This window comes from Equus asinus, chromosome 27 (assembly GCF_041296235.1).
Source record: "Equus asinus isolate D_3611 breed Donkey chromosome 27, EquAss-T2T_v2, whole genome shotgun sequence".
NCBI classification, from domain to species: domain Eukaryota; kingdom Metazoa; phylum Chordata; class Mammalia; order Perissodactyla; family Equidae; genus Equus; species Equus asinus.
Genome location: NC_091816.1, coordinates 10,558,496 through 10,578,206, shown reverse-complemented (window position 1 = coordinate 10,578,206; position 19,711 = coordinate 10,558,496). Strand labels below are relative to the sequence as shown.

The window sequence follows — 19,711 nt, the reverse complement described above, 5'->3', positions numbered from 1 at the left end:
GACCTCTAAGTACATCTTTTGGAATAACTCTGTTTCTTGAAAAAGTATATTGCAGAATGTTCATGAACTTTGATCTAAGTCTGGACTCTGCCATGTATTGCTGTGTGAATTTGAATAAGTTACTTGACACCCTGTAACTGTTTTCCCGATTGCAAAAATCAGAATGATAATACTTTCACTTTACAAAGTTGTTTTGAGACTCAAATCACATTACAGCCATCTGTAAAAATGTTTGGAACATAGTAGAAATATATTGAACTATATGGAGAATACAAAGAAAGACAGGAACCTCTAGAACCAGATAATCTAGTAGACAAGATACAACTTGGGAATATCCTAAGGCATCATATCATTCCTAGATATCATACATGACATAAACATAGAGAATATAGATAGCCCACATGAATGGCATAGTTACTCAGAAGCAAGAAAAGGGTCACCATGAGGTAGGTTAGTCAGGGGAAACTTCTGACAGATTTTAGCCCCTGACTAGGGAGTCTGATCTCTCCAAAAAGTCTGAAAGTACAGTACACTGTGGGCATTTCAAAGGCATATACATCTCCAAAGGACTCCTTGAATGCTTTACTCAACTTTCTGACACTTAACAATACAACCTATCCTTCAAGAAACACTTATCAAAAGCCCGTTGATTTCCAGATGTTCCTTCTCCTCGACCTGTCACCATCTGCACAGAAACAAGGCAATCCATCCAGGATCTTCCACCACGTGAGAAAAACAAGTAGTCCCACCGTGATCTCTGCAATCAGCACTCTGAACTGACAGCTTCCTCTTTCAAACGTGCTAATGAAAAAATTGTACATTGTTTGGTTGCATTTTCTCTGATTGTTTATTCACCTCCCTAGGTTCTCCAAATATTGCTTGTTCCTGTATATCATATCTACATGTCTACCACCAGCAATTAATTATCCAGGCACATTAATTTTCCAGGTGTGGCTTTAATTTCTATTTTAAAGTATAATGCATTGATTTAGAGGCATCAGCACAAGAAAATGTTACCAATGCTTGTTGCTAATTTTAAATAGAAAATGTTTTAAATTCTAACATTTTTGTAGATATTCAAACACATTTTTATTTATTTGGCAACAGGTTTTTATTAAGGCAGAACAGGCTACTTAACATAAACCATTAACTTTGGTAACAGAAGTATAGGCAGGATTCAAATTCATAAATGAGATCCATTCATTGGCTGATTCTGCCAGGCACTGTGCTGGGCACTAGGGGTATAGAGAGAAAAAAATCACCATCTGACCTTCAAGAAACTCAGTCTGCAGGAGACAAACATGTAAACGGAATGTAAAAATCACTGTAAGTCCTTTTATAGACATTGCAGGATAGATTTTACCCATCTTGCTTTGCTCTCCCTGATGTCAGGAGCAAACCAGACTAGGCTAAGAGAAGGTAACAGAAGACACGATATTTGAACAAGGTAATCTACAGAACGTGCCTATGGGATTGCAGGTGCTACACAGTCCAGAACAGCAGGGAGGCCCCTTTCCCTCCACCTGGGGTGGCATCCAGCAGAGGGCTTGACAGCGCTCAAAGATGTACACCTGCAGAGAAGAAGCAGGACTCTGAGTGGGGAACAAAAAATGATGAACATACTAAATCCCACACCCGTGAAAGAAACTGGAGGATCTAATGAAATGTGACAGAAGAGTCACTCCCAAAGTGCCAACTCTTCATTAAAACTCTCGAATGAATAATCAACAACTACAGCAAAGTAGCAGGGTATAAAATTAACGTGCATAAATCAGTAGCATTTCTATACACTAACAATAAACTAACAGAAAAAGAACTCAAGAACTCTATCCCATTCACAATCGCAACGAAAAGAATAAAATACCTTGGGATAAACTTAACCAAGGAAGTGAAGGATCTATACAATGAAAACTACAAGACTTTCTTGAAAGAAATTGACGATGTCATAAAGAGATGGAAAGACATTCCTTGCACATGGATTGGAAGAATAAACATAGTTAAAATGTCCATACTACCCAAAGCAATATACAGATTCAATGCTATCCCAATCAGAATCCCAAGAACATTCTTCACAGAAATTCAACAAACAATCCTAAAATTCATATAGGGGAACAAAAGACCACGAATTGCTAAAGCAATCTTGAGCAAGAAAAACAAAGCCGGCGGAATCACAATCCCTGATTTCAAAACATACTACAAAGCTACAGTGATCAAAACAGCATGGTACTGGTACAAAAACAGGTGCACAGATCAATGGAACAGAATTGAAAGCCCAGAGATAAAACCACACATCTATGGACAGCTAATCTTCGACAAAGGAGCAGAGGGCCTACAATGGAGAAAAGAAAGTCTCTTCAACAAATGGTGCTGGGAAAACTGGACAGCCACATGCAAAAGATTGAAAATCGACCATTCTTTTTCACCACACACCAAAATAAACTCAAAATGGATCAAAGACCTAAAGATTAGGCCTGAGACAATAAGTCTTTTGGAAGAGAATATAGGTAGTACACTCTTTGACATCAGTTTCAAAAGAATCTTTTCGGACACTGTAACTCCTCAGTTGAGGGAAACAATAGAAAGAATAAACAAATGGGACTTCATCAGACTAAAGAGCTTCTTCAAGGCAAGGGAAAACAGAATTGAAACAAAAAAACAGCTCACTAATTGGGAAAAAATATTTACAAGCCACTTATCCGACAAAGGGTTAATCTCCATAATATACAAAGAACTCACACTGCTTAACAACAAAAAAACAAACAACCCGATCAAAAAATGGGCAGAGGACATGAACAGACATTTCTCAAAAGAAGATATGAATATGGCCAATAGACACATGAAAAGATGTTCATCATCGCTAATCATCAGGGAAATGCAAATCAAAACTACACTAAGATATCACCTTACCCCCGTTAGATTGGCAAAAACATCCAAAACCAAGAACGACAAATGTTGGAGAGGTTGTGGAGAAAGAGGAACCCTCATACACTGTTGGTGGGAATGCAAACTGGTACAGCCACTATGGAAAACAGTATGGAGATTTCTCAAAAAGTTAAAAATAGAAATACCCTATGACCCAGCCATCCCATTACTGGGTATCTATCCTAAGAACCTGATATCAGATATCTCAAGAGTCCGTTGCACCCCTATGTTCATCGCAGCATTATTTACAATAGCCAAGACGTGGAACCAGCCTACATGCCCAGAAACTGATGATTGGATAAAGAAGATGTGGTATATATACACAATGGAATACTACTCAGCCATAAAAAAAGACGAAATTGGCCCATTCACAACAATGTGGATGGACCTCGAGGGCATTATGTTAAGCGAAATAAGTCAGTCAGAGAAAGACGAACTCTATATGACTCCACTCATAGGTGGAAATTAGTATATTGAGAAGGAGATCTGATCGGTGGTTACCAGGGAAAAGGGGGGGTGGGGGGAGGGCACGGAGGGGGTAGTGGTGTACCCACAACATGACTAACAAAAATGTACAACTGAAATTTCACAAGCCTGTAATCCATCATAACATTAATAAAAAAAAAAAATAAATAAATAAAAAAAAAAAAAAAAAAAAAAAAAAACTCTCGAATGAGCTAGAATGTAGAACTTGAACCAAAAGTCAAAGACTAACAAAGGTGTTCTTCCTCGTTCCCTGTAGCTGTGTGGATGTGCACACAAGTGAGTATGTACACATGGGCTTAACCTATCAACTGTTAAGATCATTTGGGGAAATGAGTTGTATTGCTCCCTCCTTTTCCACGTTGGAGTGTAATCTTGGTGATTACAAAGGAGAAATATACAATGTGTAATAAGGGAAATTAGCCAGCCCTGCTGGTGTGGTGGTTAAGACCTGGTGCTCTCACCACCGTGGCAAGGGTTGTTTCCCAGTGAGGGGACCACACTACCGATCTGTCAGTTGTCACACGGTGGCAGCTGCATGATGCTGAAAGCTATGCCACTGGTATTGCAAGTACCAACAGGGTCACCCATGGTAGATAGGTTTCAGTTGAGCTTACAGACTAAGACAGACTGGGAAGAAGAACGTGGCCACCCACTTCTGAGAAAATTGGCCATGAAAACCCTATGAATAGCAGTGGAGCACTGTCTGATATAGCACGGGAAGGTAAGAGATGGTGCAAAAAGACCGGCAGGGCTCCGCTGTGCTGTATACAGGGTTGCTAGGAGTCGGAATCTACTGGATAGCACTAACAACAAAAAATGAAAGGAAAGAGAGGGTCAGTAATAGCCTTTGAGAATATTAGGGAAGGCTTCACTGAGGAAATATTCTGAGCTGAGTCTTGAAAGATAAATAGGAATTCATCAAGCTAATATTCCAGGCAGAGGAAATAAACCAGTGAACACAAAGATGTGGAGGTATGAAGAAAGTGTACATTGTTCAGGCAACATATAATTCATTTGGTATAGCATAGCACATGGTCATCTGAACAGGGAAGAAGTAAGAGGTGACGCTGGAGATTCAGGTAAGGGTTATATCAGAGTCTTTATCCCAAAGGAAATGAGTGGTTATTAAAGGATATTAAGCAAGTGAGTGTTTGATTTACAAGAGAAAGGTTTTATTGAGAGACAGGCCCTGTAGTGAGCAGAACATGAAGTTGACACCATATAAACATGTTGGGGAAAGGCTACGCAAAGGTCATCTTAGCTGGAAGGTGGAAGGATGTGAGAAGAGATCCATGGAGCTCCTGAAGTTGGTGAGGTCCTAAACTAAAACAGTGATGGAAGTAGGGAACAGATGTGAATATTAAAGGAGTAGATTACTAAGTGGGATGGATTAATATGGAAAGAGAAGGCAAAGAAGGAATATAGATGATTCTCAGATCCACAATTTTGGTGATTAGACAGATTTATTGGGAAAGATGTTGATTTCCACCTCGTCAAGGTGAGGGGCCTGTGAGGCACTTCAGTCCAGTTTCCCAGTGGGTAGTTGAACATATTATGTACTTAATCACGATTAGAAGCAAGGCTTTGAGGAGAAAAAAACGGCAGTTTAGTGATTGTCTCGGGCCAGGAATGGGGGAGTATTGACTGCAAAGGAGAACGAGGGGACTTAGTGGGGTGATATAAATGTTCTATATCTTGATCGTGGTGGTGGATACACAGCCATATATATTTGAAGGAACTCACTGAACTTGAAATAGGTGTGCTGTATTTTATGTAATTACAAATGCAGTAAAGTTAATTTAAAAAATGTTTTAAGTCATGAGCATCTTAATGATAGTTGAAACTGTGAAGTGGACAAGATAGATAAGAAAGGTTATAGAGTGAGATAAGATGAGGATCGAGGTTAGAACTACATGTAAGAGAGAGGAGAGGAAAACTAGCAAAATCATTAGCTAGCATTTAGTGTTTAGCCATGAAACACAACCATATCACTTTAAGGCTCTTTAGGGGTTTATATGTATGTTGTCTAGTTTCATTTCACTTTACATATGAAGGAACTGGGGTTCATATTTAGATAAAATGCTTTACTCATGGTCATAAAGGTAGTTAACAAAAAATGCAAAACTAGATATAAGCCAGGACTCCTGAGCTTGGGCTGGTTCTGTCTTGAACTGCTCCTTCACTTCGACTTAGCTGTAAAAGGACACCTACTCTACAAAAAGAAGCCCCACTGGTGTCCCACTGGAGTCGACCCATATATATCTGTCTTTTAGGTACTGCTTTCTGTGTACACTGCTCATCAAAGAGCCTCATGATCCCACGAGCTTGTAAAAAGCCTTAGAAGAAGACAACACCACCTTATGAGGAAGGAGAGAGGTGCTCCCAGCTGCCACCACCTGAGACTTTGGAAGTAGGAAGGGACAGGTTAGATCTGGCTGTGCACCACTATGACTGGAAATGGAGGAGGCATTTTTTCCGTCACATGAGTATATACCTACAAAGCAGAGTTTTAAAATTTTGCTTTCTTTTCCTGCATGATACATCTGTGCACATTGCACAGACACTTTCTGACAAATCAAATAAATAAACATGTTCACATACCACTGAAAATTAAGAAAGAAGAAGTGTGGAGAAGGTACTGAACAATTTATCAAGCAGAGCCCCACATTTCAATTTTTACCTTATTTTTTAAAAATGAACTCACACAAGGCTACTTCTACTTATTATGAGAAAAGAGATGAAAAGTTGACTTCGTTGGTGAATATTGAACAGATGGAACCAGAAGCATTTAAGGGAGAGGAAACAGAGACAAACATGGTTGTCATGGTTTCTCTGAGATACAGTAAACAAAGGGACCCAAATGGACAATGAAATGCCTCACTGGGAAAAGCCACATGACGCTACTTTCTTTCTTTCTTAGCTAATTGCCAAGCTCACTTTGAACGTCTGGAGTCAGTGGGAGGTGAGAGAACAGCAATGCTGTCACTCACCCCTGGCTATTCTCAAATTATCTTTACCCTGGGACCATCTTATTCTCCTATCTAACCGACTTCAAACAATTAACGTCTACCTCAGATTAATCAATTATCTCAGTGGGCGGTGCCCTGAAGATATACATGACACATGGAAACATGAGAGAAGCAGTGCACAGCCTGAGCCCAAGTTCTCTCTTTAGTTGGGAAGTAGCAAGTACAAGCAAGGAGAACAACATTTTAAGATTTGTAAATTCTGGTGGACACATCCAGGTTCCCAGTCTCTAGAGTCACTTTCCGTCCATCTCCAAATTAATCTCAATCCAACTCCATTGTGTTCCAGGTAATATGTGAATCGTACAATAGCTTGATATATTGCATTGTCCCATGTTTCCCCATAATTTATTTGTGGGGGTGTTGGAAAAGGGAGGGAATGGGGGTAGGGAGGCACCTCTACCCAACAGCTTTTTTGAGAGTCAGGTTGAAGCCCAGTGCAATGAAAATTGTCCCTCTATGATGTCAAACAGGCAAACGTCGGAAACATTCAAATGTTTGGCTGAACTCTTGTGTTTTGTCTGGAGGTTCTAATCAAGTTGACACAAGATCTTTTCCAAGGTCATCCCAGAGGCTGCCAGCGCTGAGATCAGACTGCTTAAACCCTGAGTTCTACAGCAGTCCCCCTCCTGCTCCTGCCAAAACAGATTCTTTCTATTCCACACAAGATTAGGGGTTGTTTTCTTTTTGTTTTCCGTGCCCTTCAGGAATGACCCTCCAGTTTGCTAAGGATTGTGCAACTTGAGCAGAGGTGCTGTGAAGAGATGAGGAACGTGGCTGTGTTTATGAAACACTGGTCCTGGGGTGATGGGTGGTAGGACCGTGGGCACTTGAGCCAGCTGCAAGTAGAGGGAGGAAGGAAGGATGGCTTCACCTTGGCTCCATTATGTGTCCTCAGAACCCAAGAAGTCACTGCACAATTTTTAGGTTGTTGAAATTTATTCCTCTCATGAGTCTGTCCCCAAAGCCCAAAGCCTACAACATCTTATTTCCTGTTTGGGGATTTCCTGAAACTGAAGCTGAGACTTTGGCCTCTATAAAGAAACCCCTAGGAAGCGTTTTTCTCTGGATCCATGACTGTGTGCATCAGCTTCACCATATAGTTTGGCCTCACCAACTTAACACTACTTTCACATCTCCTCAGAAGGTGCATTTTTCACTCTTTTTCTTTATTGTCCATACCCCTCTGTCTCTTGATATTGTCATCCCCTCTACCTTTTTTTGAAAATGTGAAAGCCTCACATAATAAACTTTATTTGGAATGTTGCTTTCTCAAAATACAGGGCAGAATATGAACTTTGGAGAACCATATTATCCTCTACAATTGCAAAAATAGAGGAAATTTTGGATAAGCATCAAATTATAAAGAATCACAAACTTGATGAATGGTATCTTTGTTTCTTAGATGTGGGACTTGTGTTGGGGGCGCATACTAAGAAAGGCATAGGAAATGACATCGTGTGCTATTTTCTTCGAACTTTAAAGCTGGTTTTCCATAACTGTGATCGTGGTTTACTATAGTGTCACTTCCAAGATGCTAACATTATTTTTCTGAGTTTTTGTTGTTCTCATAAACTTATCATTACTTCACAGTCCTTTGTGAACTTTGCTCTGCCAGCTCTCACAATGGGGAAGTGGAAGTATTTGTGTATACAGAATTACATGAGTACTCTGCAAACAAGTCAGGTGAGATACCACCAAATCAGGCCTTCCCGAAGATGGGAGTATCTCTTAATGTTGACACAGCTGCCATGGGCTTTCCCAAGCATTTAATACATTTAAACCAAATTATTTATAATTCCAATATCACATGAAATTTCCTGAAGAAGAAATAGTTGACTTATGAGCCCTGACACAGGCTCCTTTCCACTAGTAAAGAATTTTATACTTATTTTAAAGGCTTTTGAGAGTAGAACTGGATTTTCCCAGATCAGTGGGAAAAGGGACTTTTATTTTTTCAAGGGTACTGCACAGAATCGCAGCAACCTCCATCTCTCCCCATAGGAGAAAATGGAGCATGGCGGAAAACACATGGACAAACAGAACAATCCTGGGTTTGAAATTTGGATCTGTCTATTAGTTATAGGACATTGGAGAAGCTATGTATATAATTGATATGTCTTGCTTCACAATCTTAGGTAATAAAATAAAATCTAATTTTTTTAAATATGAACTTCCAACTTTCCTATCTCAAAAAGGGTTTAATATCCCATTCTAATTATTCTAATAAATCTAAGAACTTAAGGGCTCTATTAATCCAAGGAGTTGTTCTTAGATTTAATTGCTTTACAGATAGAAAATTGTAAAAATTAATTTATGGACCAGAAGTCCTCACTCTCTGCCACCATTACTGCTCGTTTCCATATTTATTATTCTCTTTATATATCTCTTTAGTTTACTTTTTCTTCCCCCTCCTCCACTTCGTCCTTCCCTTCATTCTCTCAATCTCAGACATTCACATACATACAGTAACACACACACAGATACATACACACACCCCTTACTGTACAAAACTACCTATCCCCTAGACCTGGGTGTCAAGCCTGAGTCACCACCCAAGACTCCCTTTTCTCATATAGTGAGTCTCTACTCAGGGGCCGCTGTTGTCTTCTCTGATAGCTGCCTCAGTTAGGGTCTCTTAGTGCACCAGAAATGTTCTAATAATGTTGAACCTCACAAAAGAAGGGGTCTATCAATCTAATCATGAGAAAGCAATCAGATAAATCCAGATTACAGAATATTCTATTAGACAAATGGGCTTGAGTTCAAAAATGTCAGTGTCACAAAAGACCAAAAACAAAGCAAAGCAAGATAAAACAAGACAACTCTTCTAAATTAAAAGAGACTAAAGATATATAAGAAATAAATGCAACGTGTGATTCTCAATTGAATCTTAGATTGAAAAGAAAAAAGTAACAGCTATAATTACTCATCATTGGTGCGGTTGGGAAACTGTGACTATGGACTGTGTATTAAACAATACGATTGCATCAGTGTTTGATTTCTTGGGTATAATCATGGTGTTGTGCTGATTTAGAAGAATGCCCTTCATGGAAAATGGAGGGGTGAAGTCTGCAACTTACTTTCAAATGGCAAAAAAATTAAAAGAAAAAAAGATAAAGCAAATGTGGCAAAATGTTATGAATTGGTGAATCTAACTGGAGAAAAGTGTTAATTATATTATTCTTGCAATCTTTTGCAGTTCCAAAAGTTTTTCAAAATAAGATGTGTGGGAAAGGAGGTTCTATAAGGTGCGGAGGAAGGATCCCTGAGTCCCAATGATTTTCAAGAGAGTTCATGGCACCTATTCTACTCAAAGTTTTACTTCTTCCTAGAATCGGTTTTTGACTTTTCCATAACTAAGGTGTTTAAAGGCGCTACCCTTTCCAAGCACAAAAAAATTCCTCCCTTCCTCCAGGACAAGGGGAACCCAGGTACCTTCCATCGCCATATGCAAAGGGATTGATCAAGAGGCTCTTGCTGGAGCACAGATCATGTCTACTCAGGACACTTGGAGAAATCTACCGCCAGAAAAACAAGCTGTTGGCAAATCTTAAATAACGGCTTCTCTCAATTAAAAGCAAAAGTTTAAAATGTCAGCCCCACCATGGTTAAACTGAGGTTTATTTTGTTTTGCATTATAAAAGCAGGGGGAAAAATTATCTACCTCAAATGGCTATTGTGACAACTAAGTGCCACTGTACATGGCAGCCTCCAGCACAGTGCCCACCATTAATAAACATGAGGAACCTTTTCCTTATCCCAGCACCCTCTGCTCACAGACTGTTCCAGAACTCAATGGCGCTGAAACCCCCTGTCTTCCCCTACAGTCCCTATAGCTAGGGCAACCACACATCCCAGTTTATGTCTATTGTCCTGGCGTAACTAAGAGCTTCCCCTTTCACCTTCAAAAGTGTGTCCCAGTTTGGACAATAAAAAAATTATAACGTCATCCTACTTATTGTCACAGTCTTTCCAGAGAACACATCCTGCTAAAAGTCACAGAGAGTTGCAGCATCTTTCTGATTAAAGGCTGCCAAAATGCGTTCTCAGTGGCATTCCTAGAGCTACTGCAAAAATAAACAAACAAAGAGGGACACGTTTCCTTTTCGTCGTTTCTGTTCCATTACCTCCAGGCTAACTGCACACTGAAGTGGGGATTTTAGATCATGACAACAGGAAGTAGAAGACATCTGATTACACTTCGCTACTTAAAGATCTCATCTAAGTGACCTGTGTTCTCTCAGACTAGCAGATAATATTTTTTCAGTGGTGAAATGAGTCTTCTTATTAATGGCGTGTGATCTGTATACACGATGAGTGAACGCAGCTTGCAAGAGAAAACTTTTGCATGCGCTATGACTAAGTAAACACTGACTCTAACCCTAACCCTAACCCTAACGCCCCAGCCCCTGTACTTCAGGTGACAGATGTAGTTTAGCTGGAGCGGAACTGCCTGCCCAGTGGGCTCACCATTGCTATTGCTATTCCCCAAGTCAGAGTTCTGATTCTTGCCAGAAATCACCCAATGTTGACAGAAGAAATGTCTCCTCTTCTGGGGAACAGAAATAAAATAACAAGCAAAGAATGAAAAGGACAGGGGCCATCCTGGTGGCGTAGTGGTTAAGTTTGCACTCCGTTTCGGTGGCCTGGTGCTCACAGGTTTGGATCCTGGCTGTGCACCTACACACCGCTCATCAAGCCATGCTGCGGTGGCATCCCACAAAAAGTAGAGGAAGATTGGCACAGATGTTAGCTCAGGGACATGTTCTTCAAGGAAAAAGAGAAGGAAAAGAGATGTCAGCTCAGGGCCAATCTTTTGCACACGCACAAAAAAATGGAAAGGACAGAGAAAGGATTTGCTTCTAGACCTGCCAGCTCATTTCAAATGTGAACTCTCAGTACTTTTAATATATCTTGTAAATACAGTACGTTTAATACACTCTATCAATATAACCCGTTTATATCACAGTTCATGTTTCCCATAGAGTGGTAGGGACGCAGGAGGAAAATTCCATCTCACAGAGCCCTTACAAAATAAAGGAATAAAAGCTTTCTGGAGGTGGTTTATATTTTGCTAGCGTATTTCCATTTTCATTTCCCTACCAGAATAAGAACGTAAGCTCTATGGGGGTAGGGGTTTTGCCAGTTCCATTCACAGCTGTAACCCGCTGGCCCAGAATAATTCCCCGTACACAGTAAGTGCTCAAGAAAACTTTATTAAATTCATTAATAAACTCCAGACAGCCTGATATTCTGAGTGACCCAAATAATGATAACTTCCTTGATACATTTTAAAAATATTTTGCTTGTTCTTTAATACTTTCTTGTTGTTATTTCCAAATTAAGAAACCAAGGCTTTCCTTTCCCTCATTGAAAGCTGACTACCGGGGCTGGCCCGGGGCCTAGTGGTTGTTTGCACACTCTGCTTTGGTGGCCTGGGGTTTGCAGGCCCAGATAGTGGGCACAGATCTAGCACTCCTTGTCAAGCCATGCTGTGGCGGCATCCCACATAAAATAGAGGAAGATTGGCACAGACGTTAGCTCAGCAACAATCTTCCTTACAAAAAAAAAAAAATAAGAAAGTTGACTACCTTCTATCTTACCCTAATTTTCAAGTCATCAATAATTTTTAAAATCCCCCATTGGAAGTTCCATTTTCACTGGAACTTAATTAAAAAAATATATTTAAAAAAATGCACTCTCTCCATATATAACACTATCATTTCCTTCCTTAAAATTATAAAAATTAATTTTTATAATTACATTTATAAAATGTTTTTATAATTTTAATAAACTAAAAACACTGCTACACATCACCATCTCTATTTTCATTCAACGTCAAAAGTAACATTTGTTAATACCACCACTAATCTCATCAGGAAAGTCTCTCAGTATCACGAGATTGTCAAGCTCAAGGTGGTGGAAATCAGTTTTCCAAAATTTTAATTTTCATTTGAAAGCTGAAATTTTTACCATGGGTAACAAATTCTATCAGTTCTCTTAAAGTGACAGGCTCACTTTGTTTTCATGAAGATGACTGACAAAAACCCAAGACTGAATGTCCACCGTTTGCCAGATGTTCTTCTGAGGAACAACGGTATTCCATGGAAGAGCTGCTAGTTCAGCTCACAACTCAGACAACCACACGAGTGCTCTTCCTCGAGATTCCCCTTGTGCTCTGGGGTGCAGCAGAGTGCTGTAAGCATACTCCCCACTTATCACACAGAATAGCAGAAGGACATGCACTCAAAGGTCAAAGTTCAATAAAACGAATCATTTTTATTGTTTCATCAAGGACATTCTTAAGTAAAACTAGCTTTTTTTCCTGTGAGTGTGACTTATCAGGTGAGTCTCCACAGTCATGCTTACTCTGTGTCTATAAGAAGCAACTCATGTTAGGCTCCAGAATGTCCCTGCCTTAAAACCATTAATATCACCCCCTACCTCCACTGATGGCCTCTAAATTTCTTTAATTACCTTCTCAATCAGTTTTTTAAAATTAAGGAGTTTGTGGCAGTAAAATTTCGAATATTCATAATGGCCTATTTGGGCTGATTGTGTAACATTCTCTGGCGAGCTCATTGGATGATGTGGTCATAGTTTTCATGGGAACTAAAATAGGGAATAAAGTTTTGACCTAATGCCTAAAATGCCCTTGGAAGCATTAATCAATATCCAGTTCTGATTCATTTTGGAAGCTTCAGAGACAACAGCTGAACTGCTCCTGCCACTGGTTCCAAGGGGCTACAAAGGAGCAAGGGGAGATATCAGGAAGGTGAAAAGAGGCCTCTGCCATTATAGGCTGGTCACACCCTCTCAGGGATACAGCCGCGCCTCCAACTGACCACAGGCTTGGCTGTTAAGCCCAATGAGTTGAGAGGACAAAAATCATGAAGAGCCTCTTCCGCCTCTGCCTCTCACCATCTCCTTAATAACTGCCACCACCAGCACCAATAGGGTCACTAATTTAATGGGCTGGGCTCAGGATATTGATGGGCCACATTTTATTAGCAGAGAGGTTACTGTGATTAAAAAGTGAGCTCCCATGCATTACAGCCCATGTTCTTGCATCCATACCATGTGGAGAGCAAACAGGGCTTGTCTCCTAAGAGAATGCCTGACCAGGTTCCATTTCTTTTCTCCCTTTTTTAATTTTCAGCTAATAAGTAAGTAGGGTCTGGATCTACAGACCTGTTCATCTTTCTCTCCTCTCTCTTGATATAGACACTCTGAACAGGCCAGTCACAAGATTGAGAATTGGAAAATGAAAGGGCAACAAAAGATCCCACTTAGGCTTCAAGTCTAAATAAGATGTTCAAATCCAGCTTTTACCAGATATCATTGCACTGGGTTTATTTGGGTTTGCACAGCTGCTATAAAAAGGTTGTTTGATTTCCATTATGCTATTGGGAGCTTTGTGTAAAACTCCATCAGAAATCCCATGGAGGGGAGAGACAGAGTACAATTTGAGTATTCCTCAGTCCTGATTTTAATACCATCATATATCACAAAGCCCTACCCAGAAACCTACACATCTCTCTCTCCCATGACTCATACATATCTGCTATAGTGCCTGGCACAATGCTTATCTCATAACAATAGATATGTACCAAATAACTAAATGAAGAACAAAAGGGTACCATCCCTGGTACTACCATTAGTCATTCCCTTTTTCTGGACCAATCGCAATCAAGGTCTTCACAAACAAAAAGGTGATGCCCACAGATAGCTGTAACAACTACAGCTAGCATTTACTGAGTTAAGTATGAACATTAATTTATTTAACATCCAATTTCACAGGGAGGTTGGCTATTATAATAATGGATATTATAATGCCCATTTCATAGATAAGCAAACTGAGGCTCATAAAGCCCAAATAACTTGACCAAAGTAACAAAAACCGTACATTGGAGAGTGGGGACTAAAACCAGGTTTTTCTTATTCTAGACTCATAGCTCATAATTCTATATTCTGTCTGAGTTTTTCAAGCATTTTTTATTCCTGTAATCAGAAGAAAATAAAGATATATGTTGATATTAGGATGATGCAGAAAAGATGGTATCACTAATGACAACAAAAAATGAAAACAAAAGAAAGAAATTTCCTAAAGGGTAAGAAAGCCCTCCATAAAATATTCAGGATTGCAAAGTCACTTGAAACATAAACTAACCACCGTTATTCTTGGCCTGTGAACTTCTATATTGTATACTTTGAGGGTAACAAGAAAGACATATGTCACTTATGCAGAGTTGTACCCATGTCGCTTTAGATAATCAGCATCATTCACTGAAAATTAACTCTACACTGGATTCCCCTAATGAACTGTCATCTTTAGCAGGAATCACGTGTAGTAATGATTTTTAAAAATGCATAATATTACACTGGGCATTTCAAGTTCAGCTCTGTACTGTGCTTGGATTGATAGTGTTCTATAGATAGACATACTGAGCTAGTTCTCCTATGTGTAATATGCAGTGTGTGACTCTGAAGGAACGATGCTCATTTTGCTTGTCTTTTATTTCCGAGTAGCGCATAGAACACTGCATGCATTCAGTCTGTTACTAATAATGATAATGACCTCAACAGATATTATAGTTACTAGAATCTAGTCCTTAATAGTAACAACTAAGCCAGTCAGCACTCAGATTCTGAAATATGACACTTGCTACATGATCAAAGGTCAAAGCTCCCTCCAGTTTCAGATGAAGAAGTGAGGGGTATTGACTAGCACTAGTAATCATTTTCTTCAACATTTCTTTCTTTTGTTTTTTTAAAGATTGGCACCTGAGCTAACATCTGTTGCCAATCTTATTTTTTTTTCTTATTTTTATCCCCAAAGCCCCCCCCAGTACATAGTTGTATTTTGTAGTTGTAGTCCTGCTGGTTGTGCTATGTGGGACGCCGCCTCAGCATGGTCTGATGAGCAGTGCTGGGTCCATGCTCAGGATTCAAACCAGAAAAACCCTGGGCTGTGGAAGTGGAGTGCGTGAACTTGACCACTCGGCCATGGGCCAGCCCCTCAACATTTCCGAAAAGGTTTCTGTCCACCTTGTCGCATCATTTTGAAAATTATCCTTTGAGAACAATCCAAGTGAAACGTACTGAAACACTAAACAGAACGTTCATTGCACAAACTCCTTCACAGCCATGAGTCCTTCCTCACAACAGCCCTGTGAGGTAGAACACTTTCTTAATCATATTTCAAAAGTGGAGACGGTGAGGTACAGAAAGGTGTGGTATGATGGGATTAACACAGATAAAACGTACTGAGGTCCTTACACAGAATTCAGAAAGCATAGCTCCCGTTGTTCTGAGAAGAATCCTGCTCCAGTGGGGAATGCCTCTCCCTCCACGACAGCACTTACCATGGACAAGATGGCATCATCTTACTAATGAAAATCCTATCACAGAAGATGTATATGCTAAGCCAAAAATTAAATAAAGTCTCAGATCTATGGCTACTCAAAGAGTCCCAAAGAATCCATAATTGATTTTGTTTGAGATACACCTCATTTCCAATCCTAGGAAATTTCCTCTCCTCCATCTCTTCCTCTACAAAATTTTTATACCATACTAAATGATCAGTAATTTTATTTCACTAAATTTGTCCAGAGCTACATTCTTTAGAAAAGTTTAGGGAGAATTTCATCTATGGACTCATGATGAAGAAGCAAGATACAACAAAACAACGTGAACTGTTGAGGTTTAAGGCACACGTGTGGCCTATAAGCAGCTATCTGATAATATCTCACCACAGGCACAATTCATATCTTGGGCTTTCTTTTAAGAGTACAACCATCTGCTGGGAAAACTGGACAGCCACATGCAAAAGATTGAAAATTGACCATTCTTTTTCACCACACACCAAAATAAACTCAAAATGGATCAAAGACCTAAAGATTAGGCCTGAGACAATAAGTCTTTTGGAAGAGAATATAGGCAGTACACTCTTTGACATCAGTTTCAAAAGAATCTTTTCAGACACTGTAACTCCTCAGTTGAGGGAAACAATAGAAAGAATAAACAAATGGGACTTCATCAGACTAAAGAGCTTCTTCAAGGCAAGGGAAAACAGGATTGAAACAAAAAAACAGCTCACTAATTGGGAAAAAATATTTACAAGCCACTTATCCGACAAAGGGTTAATCTCCATAATATACAAAGAACTCACACTGCTTAACAACAAAAAAACAAACAACCCGATTAAAAATGGGCAGAGGACATGAACAGACATTTCTCAAAAGAAGATATGAATATGGCCAATAGACACATGAAAAGATGTTCATCATCGCTAATCATCAGGGAAATGCAAATCAAAACTACACTAAGATATCACCTTACCCCCGTTAGATTGGCAAAAACATCCAAAACCAAGAACGACAAATGTTGGAGAGGTTGTGGAGAAAGAGGAACCCTCATACACTGTTGGTGGGAATGCAAACTGGTACAGCCACTATGGAAAACAGTATGGAGATTTCTCAAAAAGTTAAAAATAGAAATACCCTATGACCCAGCCATCTCATTACTGGGTATCTATCCTAGGAACCTGATATCAGATATCTCAAGAGTCCGTTGCACCCCTATGTTCATCGCAGCATTATTTACAATAGCCAAGACGTGGAACCAGCCTACATGCCCAGAAACTGATGATTGGATAAAGAAGATGTGGTATATATACACAATGGAATACTACTCAGCCATAAAAAAAGACGAAATTGGCCCATTCACAACAACGTGGATGGACCTCGAGGGCATTATGTTAAGCGAAATAAGTCAGTCAGAGAAAGACGAACTCTATATGACTCCACTCATAGGTGGAAATTAGTATATTGAGAAGGAGATCTGATCGGTGGTTACCAGGGAAAAGGGGGGGTGGGGGGAGGGTACGGAGGGGGAAGTGGTGTACCCACAACATGACTAACAAAAATGTACAACTGAAATCTCAAAAAAAAAAAAAAAAAGAGTACAACCATCATGAAAAACACACAAAAAAAACAAAAAACCTCATTTAATATACAGTTTAAAATCTGGTCTTTAACAAGCAATCTCCCCTCCAAATCCTTTCCCTTTTGATATTATCAGATAAAATGGAAGAGAGATAAATTCCTTTTTATCCCCACACTACCCAATAAGCATGCTTCTTCCACCAAAGGAGTGTGCTTCCTTTGAAAAATAGTGGCTCTGAAATGGTTTGTTACTGTCTTACTAAAAACACCTATAAAATTAAACTTCTTAAATTTTGATAAGCAATTAAAGAGTGTTACACAGAAAAGAACTTCAAAGACCAGTCCAGTCACTTCTCTTTAGGTACAAAAACTACAGGAGGTTAAGAGATTTCTACAAAATCTTATGTAGTTAATGGCAGAGCTGGGATTGGGAAGAACTCAGTCATAGACACGTTCTCCCACCCAGCAATGTAACCTTTCTTGCTTCTAAAAGAAGGCACTGGCTTCAGTCCTCATTTCTCCGGCACAGCCACAGAGAGCACCGCTTAAGGAAGAGATTGCTCATGGCAAGCACAGAAAGGCACTGGCTTGTGATACAGGGGAACCAGTGCCACGGGAGCTCCCATAAGTTTTCCCTTTCTGCCACATCAGGGACATGAGCATCAGGGACTTTTCCTGTCCCCTGGAGCTTATGTCTTTCCACAATAAAGAATACCAAAGCCAGGATATCAGGAGGCAACAGGCTTTGGTACCATCTAGAAGCCTTCTCACTCTCACATGGGAAGAAAATGGGAGCCAGTGTTGTTTCTTCTTCTATTTTCTGGAGCTCCAGCAGATGCTCCAGACAAGAGAGCTGAACCTTCTCTGTGACAGGAACAGAAATGACAAGGAATGCTCACAGATCAGTGGGGCCGCCTCCCACTACAGGCTGTACATCCCCCTGAGAAAAGACAAATCACCTTCAACACAATTGGAGTTCCTGGGGGTATTCACTTCCATTCTCACACGGATCAAAACGAACAGGCTGTCCAGCCCAAATCATATCATTATTATTCTGGTCAGCAGTGTAAGAGACAATTGGGAACATCTCACTGATCAAAACACACAAGGAAGAGGCACGTCTTCACAAGACATTCCACTCTGGAGGGAATGGGGAGAAGACGCAGGGCGAGATGAAAATAAGAAGAGTCAGAGAGGTAGCTGAGAGTATAGAGAAAAAGATACAAACACGCATATGTTCTTTTGACTCGAAGAGTAAATAGCAGATCAACTTCACATAGCTTTTATTACTCACTTACATCCTTGGAAACCAACAGATGGAATCTCTCATTGCCAAGTTCTAATGCGTTTCATGTTCATGCTCCGCATCAGGACACTGTACTTGCCAAATACCAATAACGGCAGAGAGTGAGGTGAGTATCAAGAGTCCACAGCTCCAGCCCCTGCCTCCCTGGAGCGAGGACAGCAGGCGCTACATCAGGTGAATTTCCACAAAAGGCAGGTGCATGGGTTCAGACATGTAAACTGAAGGTGACCAGTGTCCGCAGCAGAGAGTTACTTTTTTAATATAAAAAAATAGAGAGGTGACCCCTAGGGGTAATTCATATCTATTATCTGATAGGGTTCATTATCAGTACCGCAGCAACTGACCCTTATCCTAAAGGATAGTCAACAAAGTAGCTATTGTATTCATATATGAAGGCAACCTAGAAAATAAACATCAAGACAGCCTTAGTCTATATCACTCTGACTCTTTTTGAAACTAGTCCTTGAATACTAGGGCCCAAAACTCTTGAACTGAAAAGTTTTGATTCCTGTCGACCAGCCACCTCAGGGCCCGGGCTTCTTTCTTGGATTGTTCAAAGCTTGGTATCCACATCTGTCGCAAAGAGCTCCTAGGTGGGGCTGGAGGTGAGAAAGTAAACACTGTAGGCTCTGGGCAGCTCAGGTGAGTAACTTCCGCCCTCCATCTTTTGGGTGGTAAGCCCTGCATGGAGAGAAGAGAAAAAAAGAATGAAAAACACATGCTAAGGGGGCTGGCCCGGTGGCATAGTGGTTAAGTTCGTACACTCTGCTTCAGAGGCCTGGGGTTGCGGGTTCAGATCCTGGGTGCAGACCTACCCACCGTTCATCAGGCCATACTGTGGCAGTGTCCCACATACAAAATAGAGAAAGACTGGCACAGATGTTAGCTCAGGGACAATCTTCCTCACCAAAAAATACCAATAATAATAATGCTAAGGAAGGACAAGTCCCATGTTCCTGCTTCACGATGATAGAATGGAGCTCTCCCTAAAGCAAATATCTTCAATCCATAGTCTCTCAATA

General features: G+C 40.1%; 1 protein-coding gene across 10 annotated transcripts in view; it reads right to left on the bottom strand.

Annotated features, from left to right (window-relative positions):
* The window catches only part of FUT10 (fucosyltransferase 10), a 259,761-nt gene that overhangs the window by 158,490 nt on the left and 81,560 nt on the right, over positions 1 to 19,711 (bottom strand). For 2 of the 10 annotated variants that reach the window (XR_011498764.1, XR_011498763.1), the window contains exon 5: positions 18,682 to 19,370. The exons of 5 other annotated variants lie outside the window; for them this stretch is intronic. Coding sequence is in view for 2 of the 5 variants with exons in the window: in XM_014847740.3 (XP_014703226.3) it covers positions 19,146 to 19,370 (225 nt within the window). In the remaining 3 variants the exon portion in view is untranslated. Of the gene's footprint in view, positions 1 to 1,100; positions 1,572 to 3,629; positions 19,371 to 19,711 lie in introns of those variants that run through there. 3 more of the 10 variants (XM_014847740.3, XM_014847739.3, XR_011498765.1) reach the window with 2 other exon arrangements.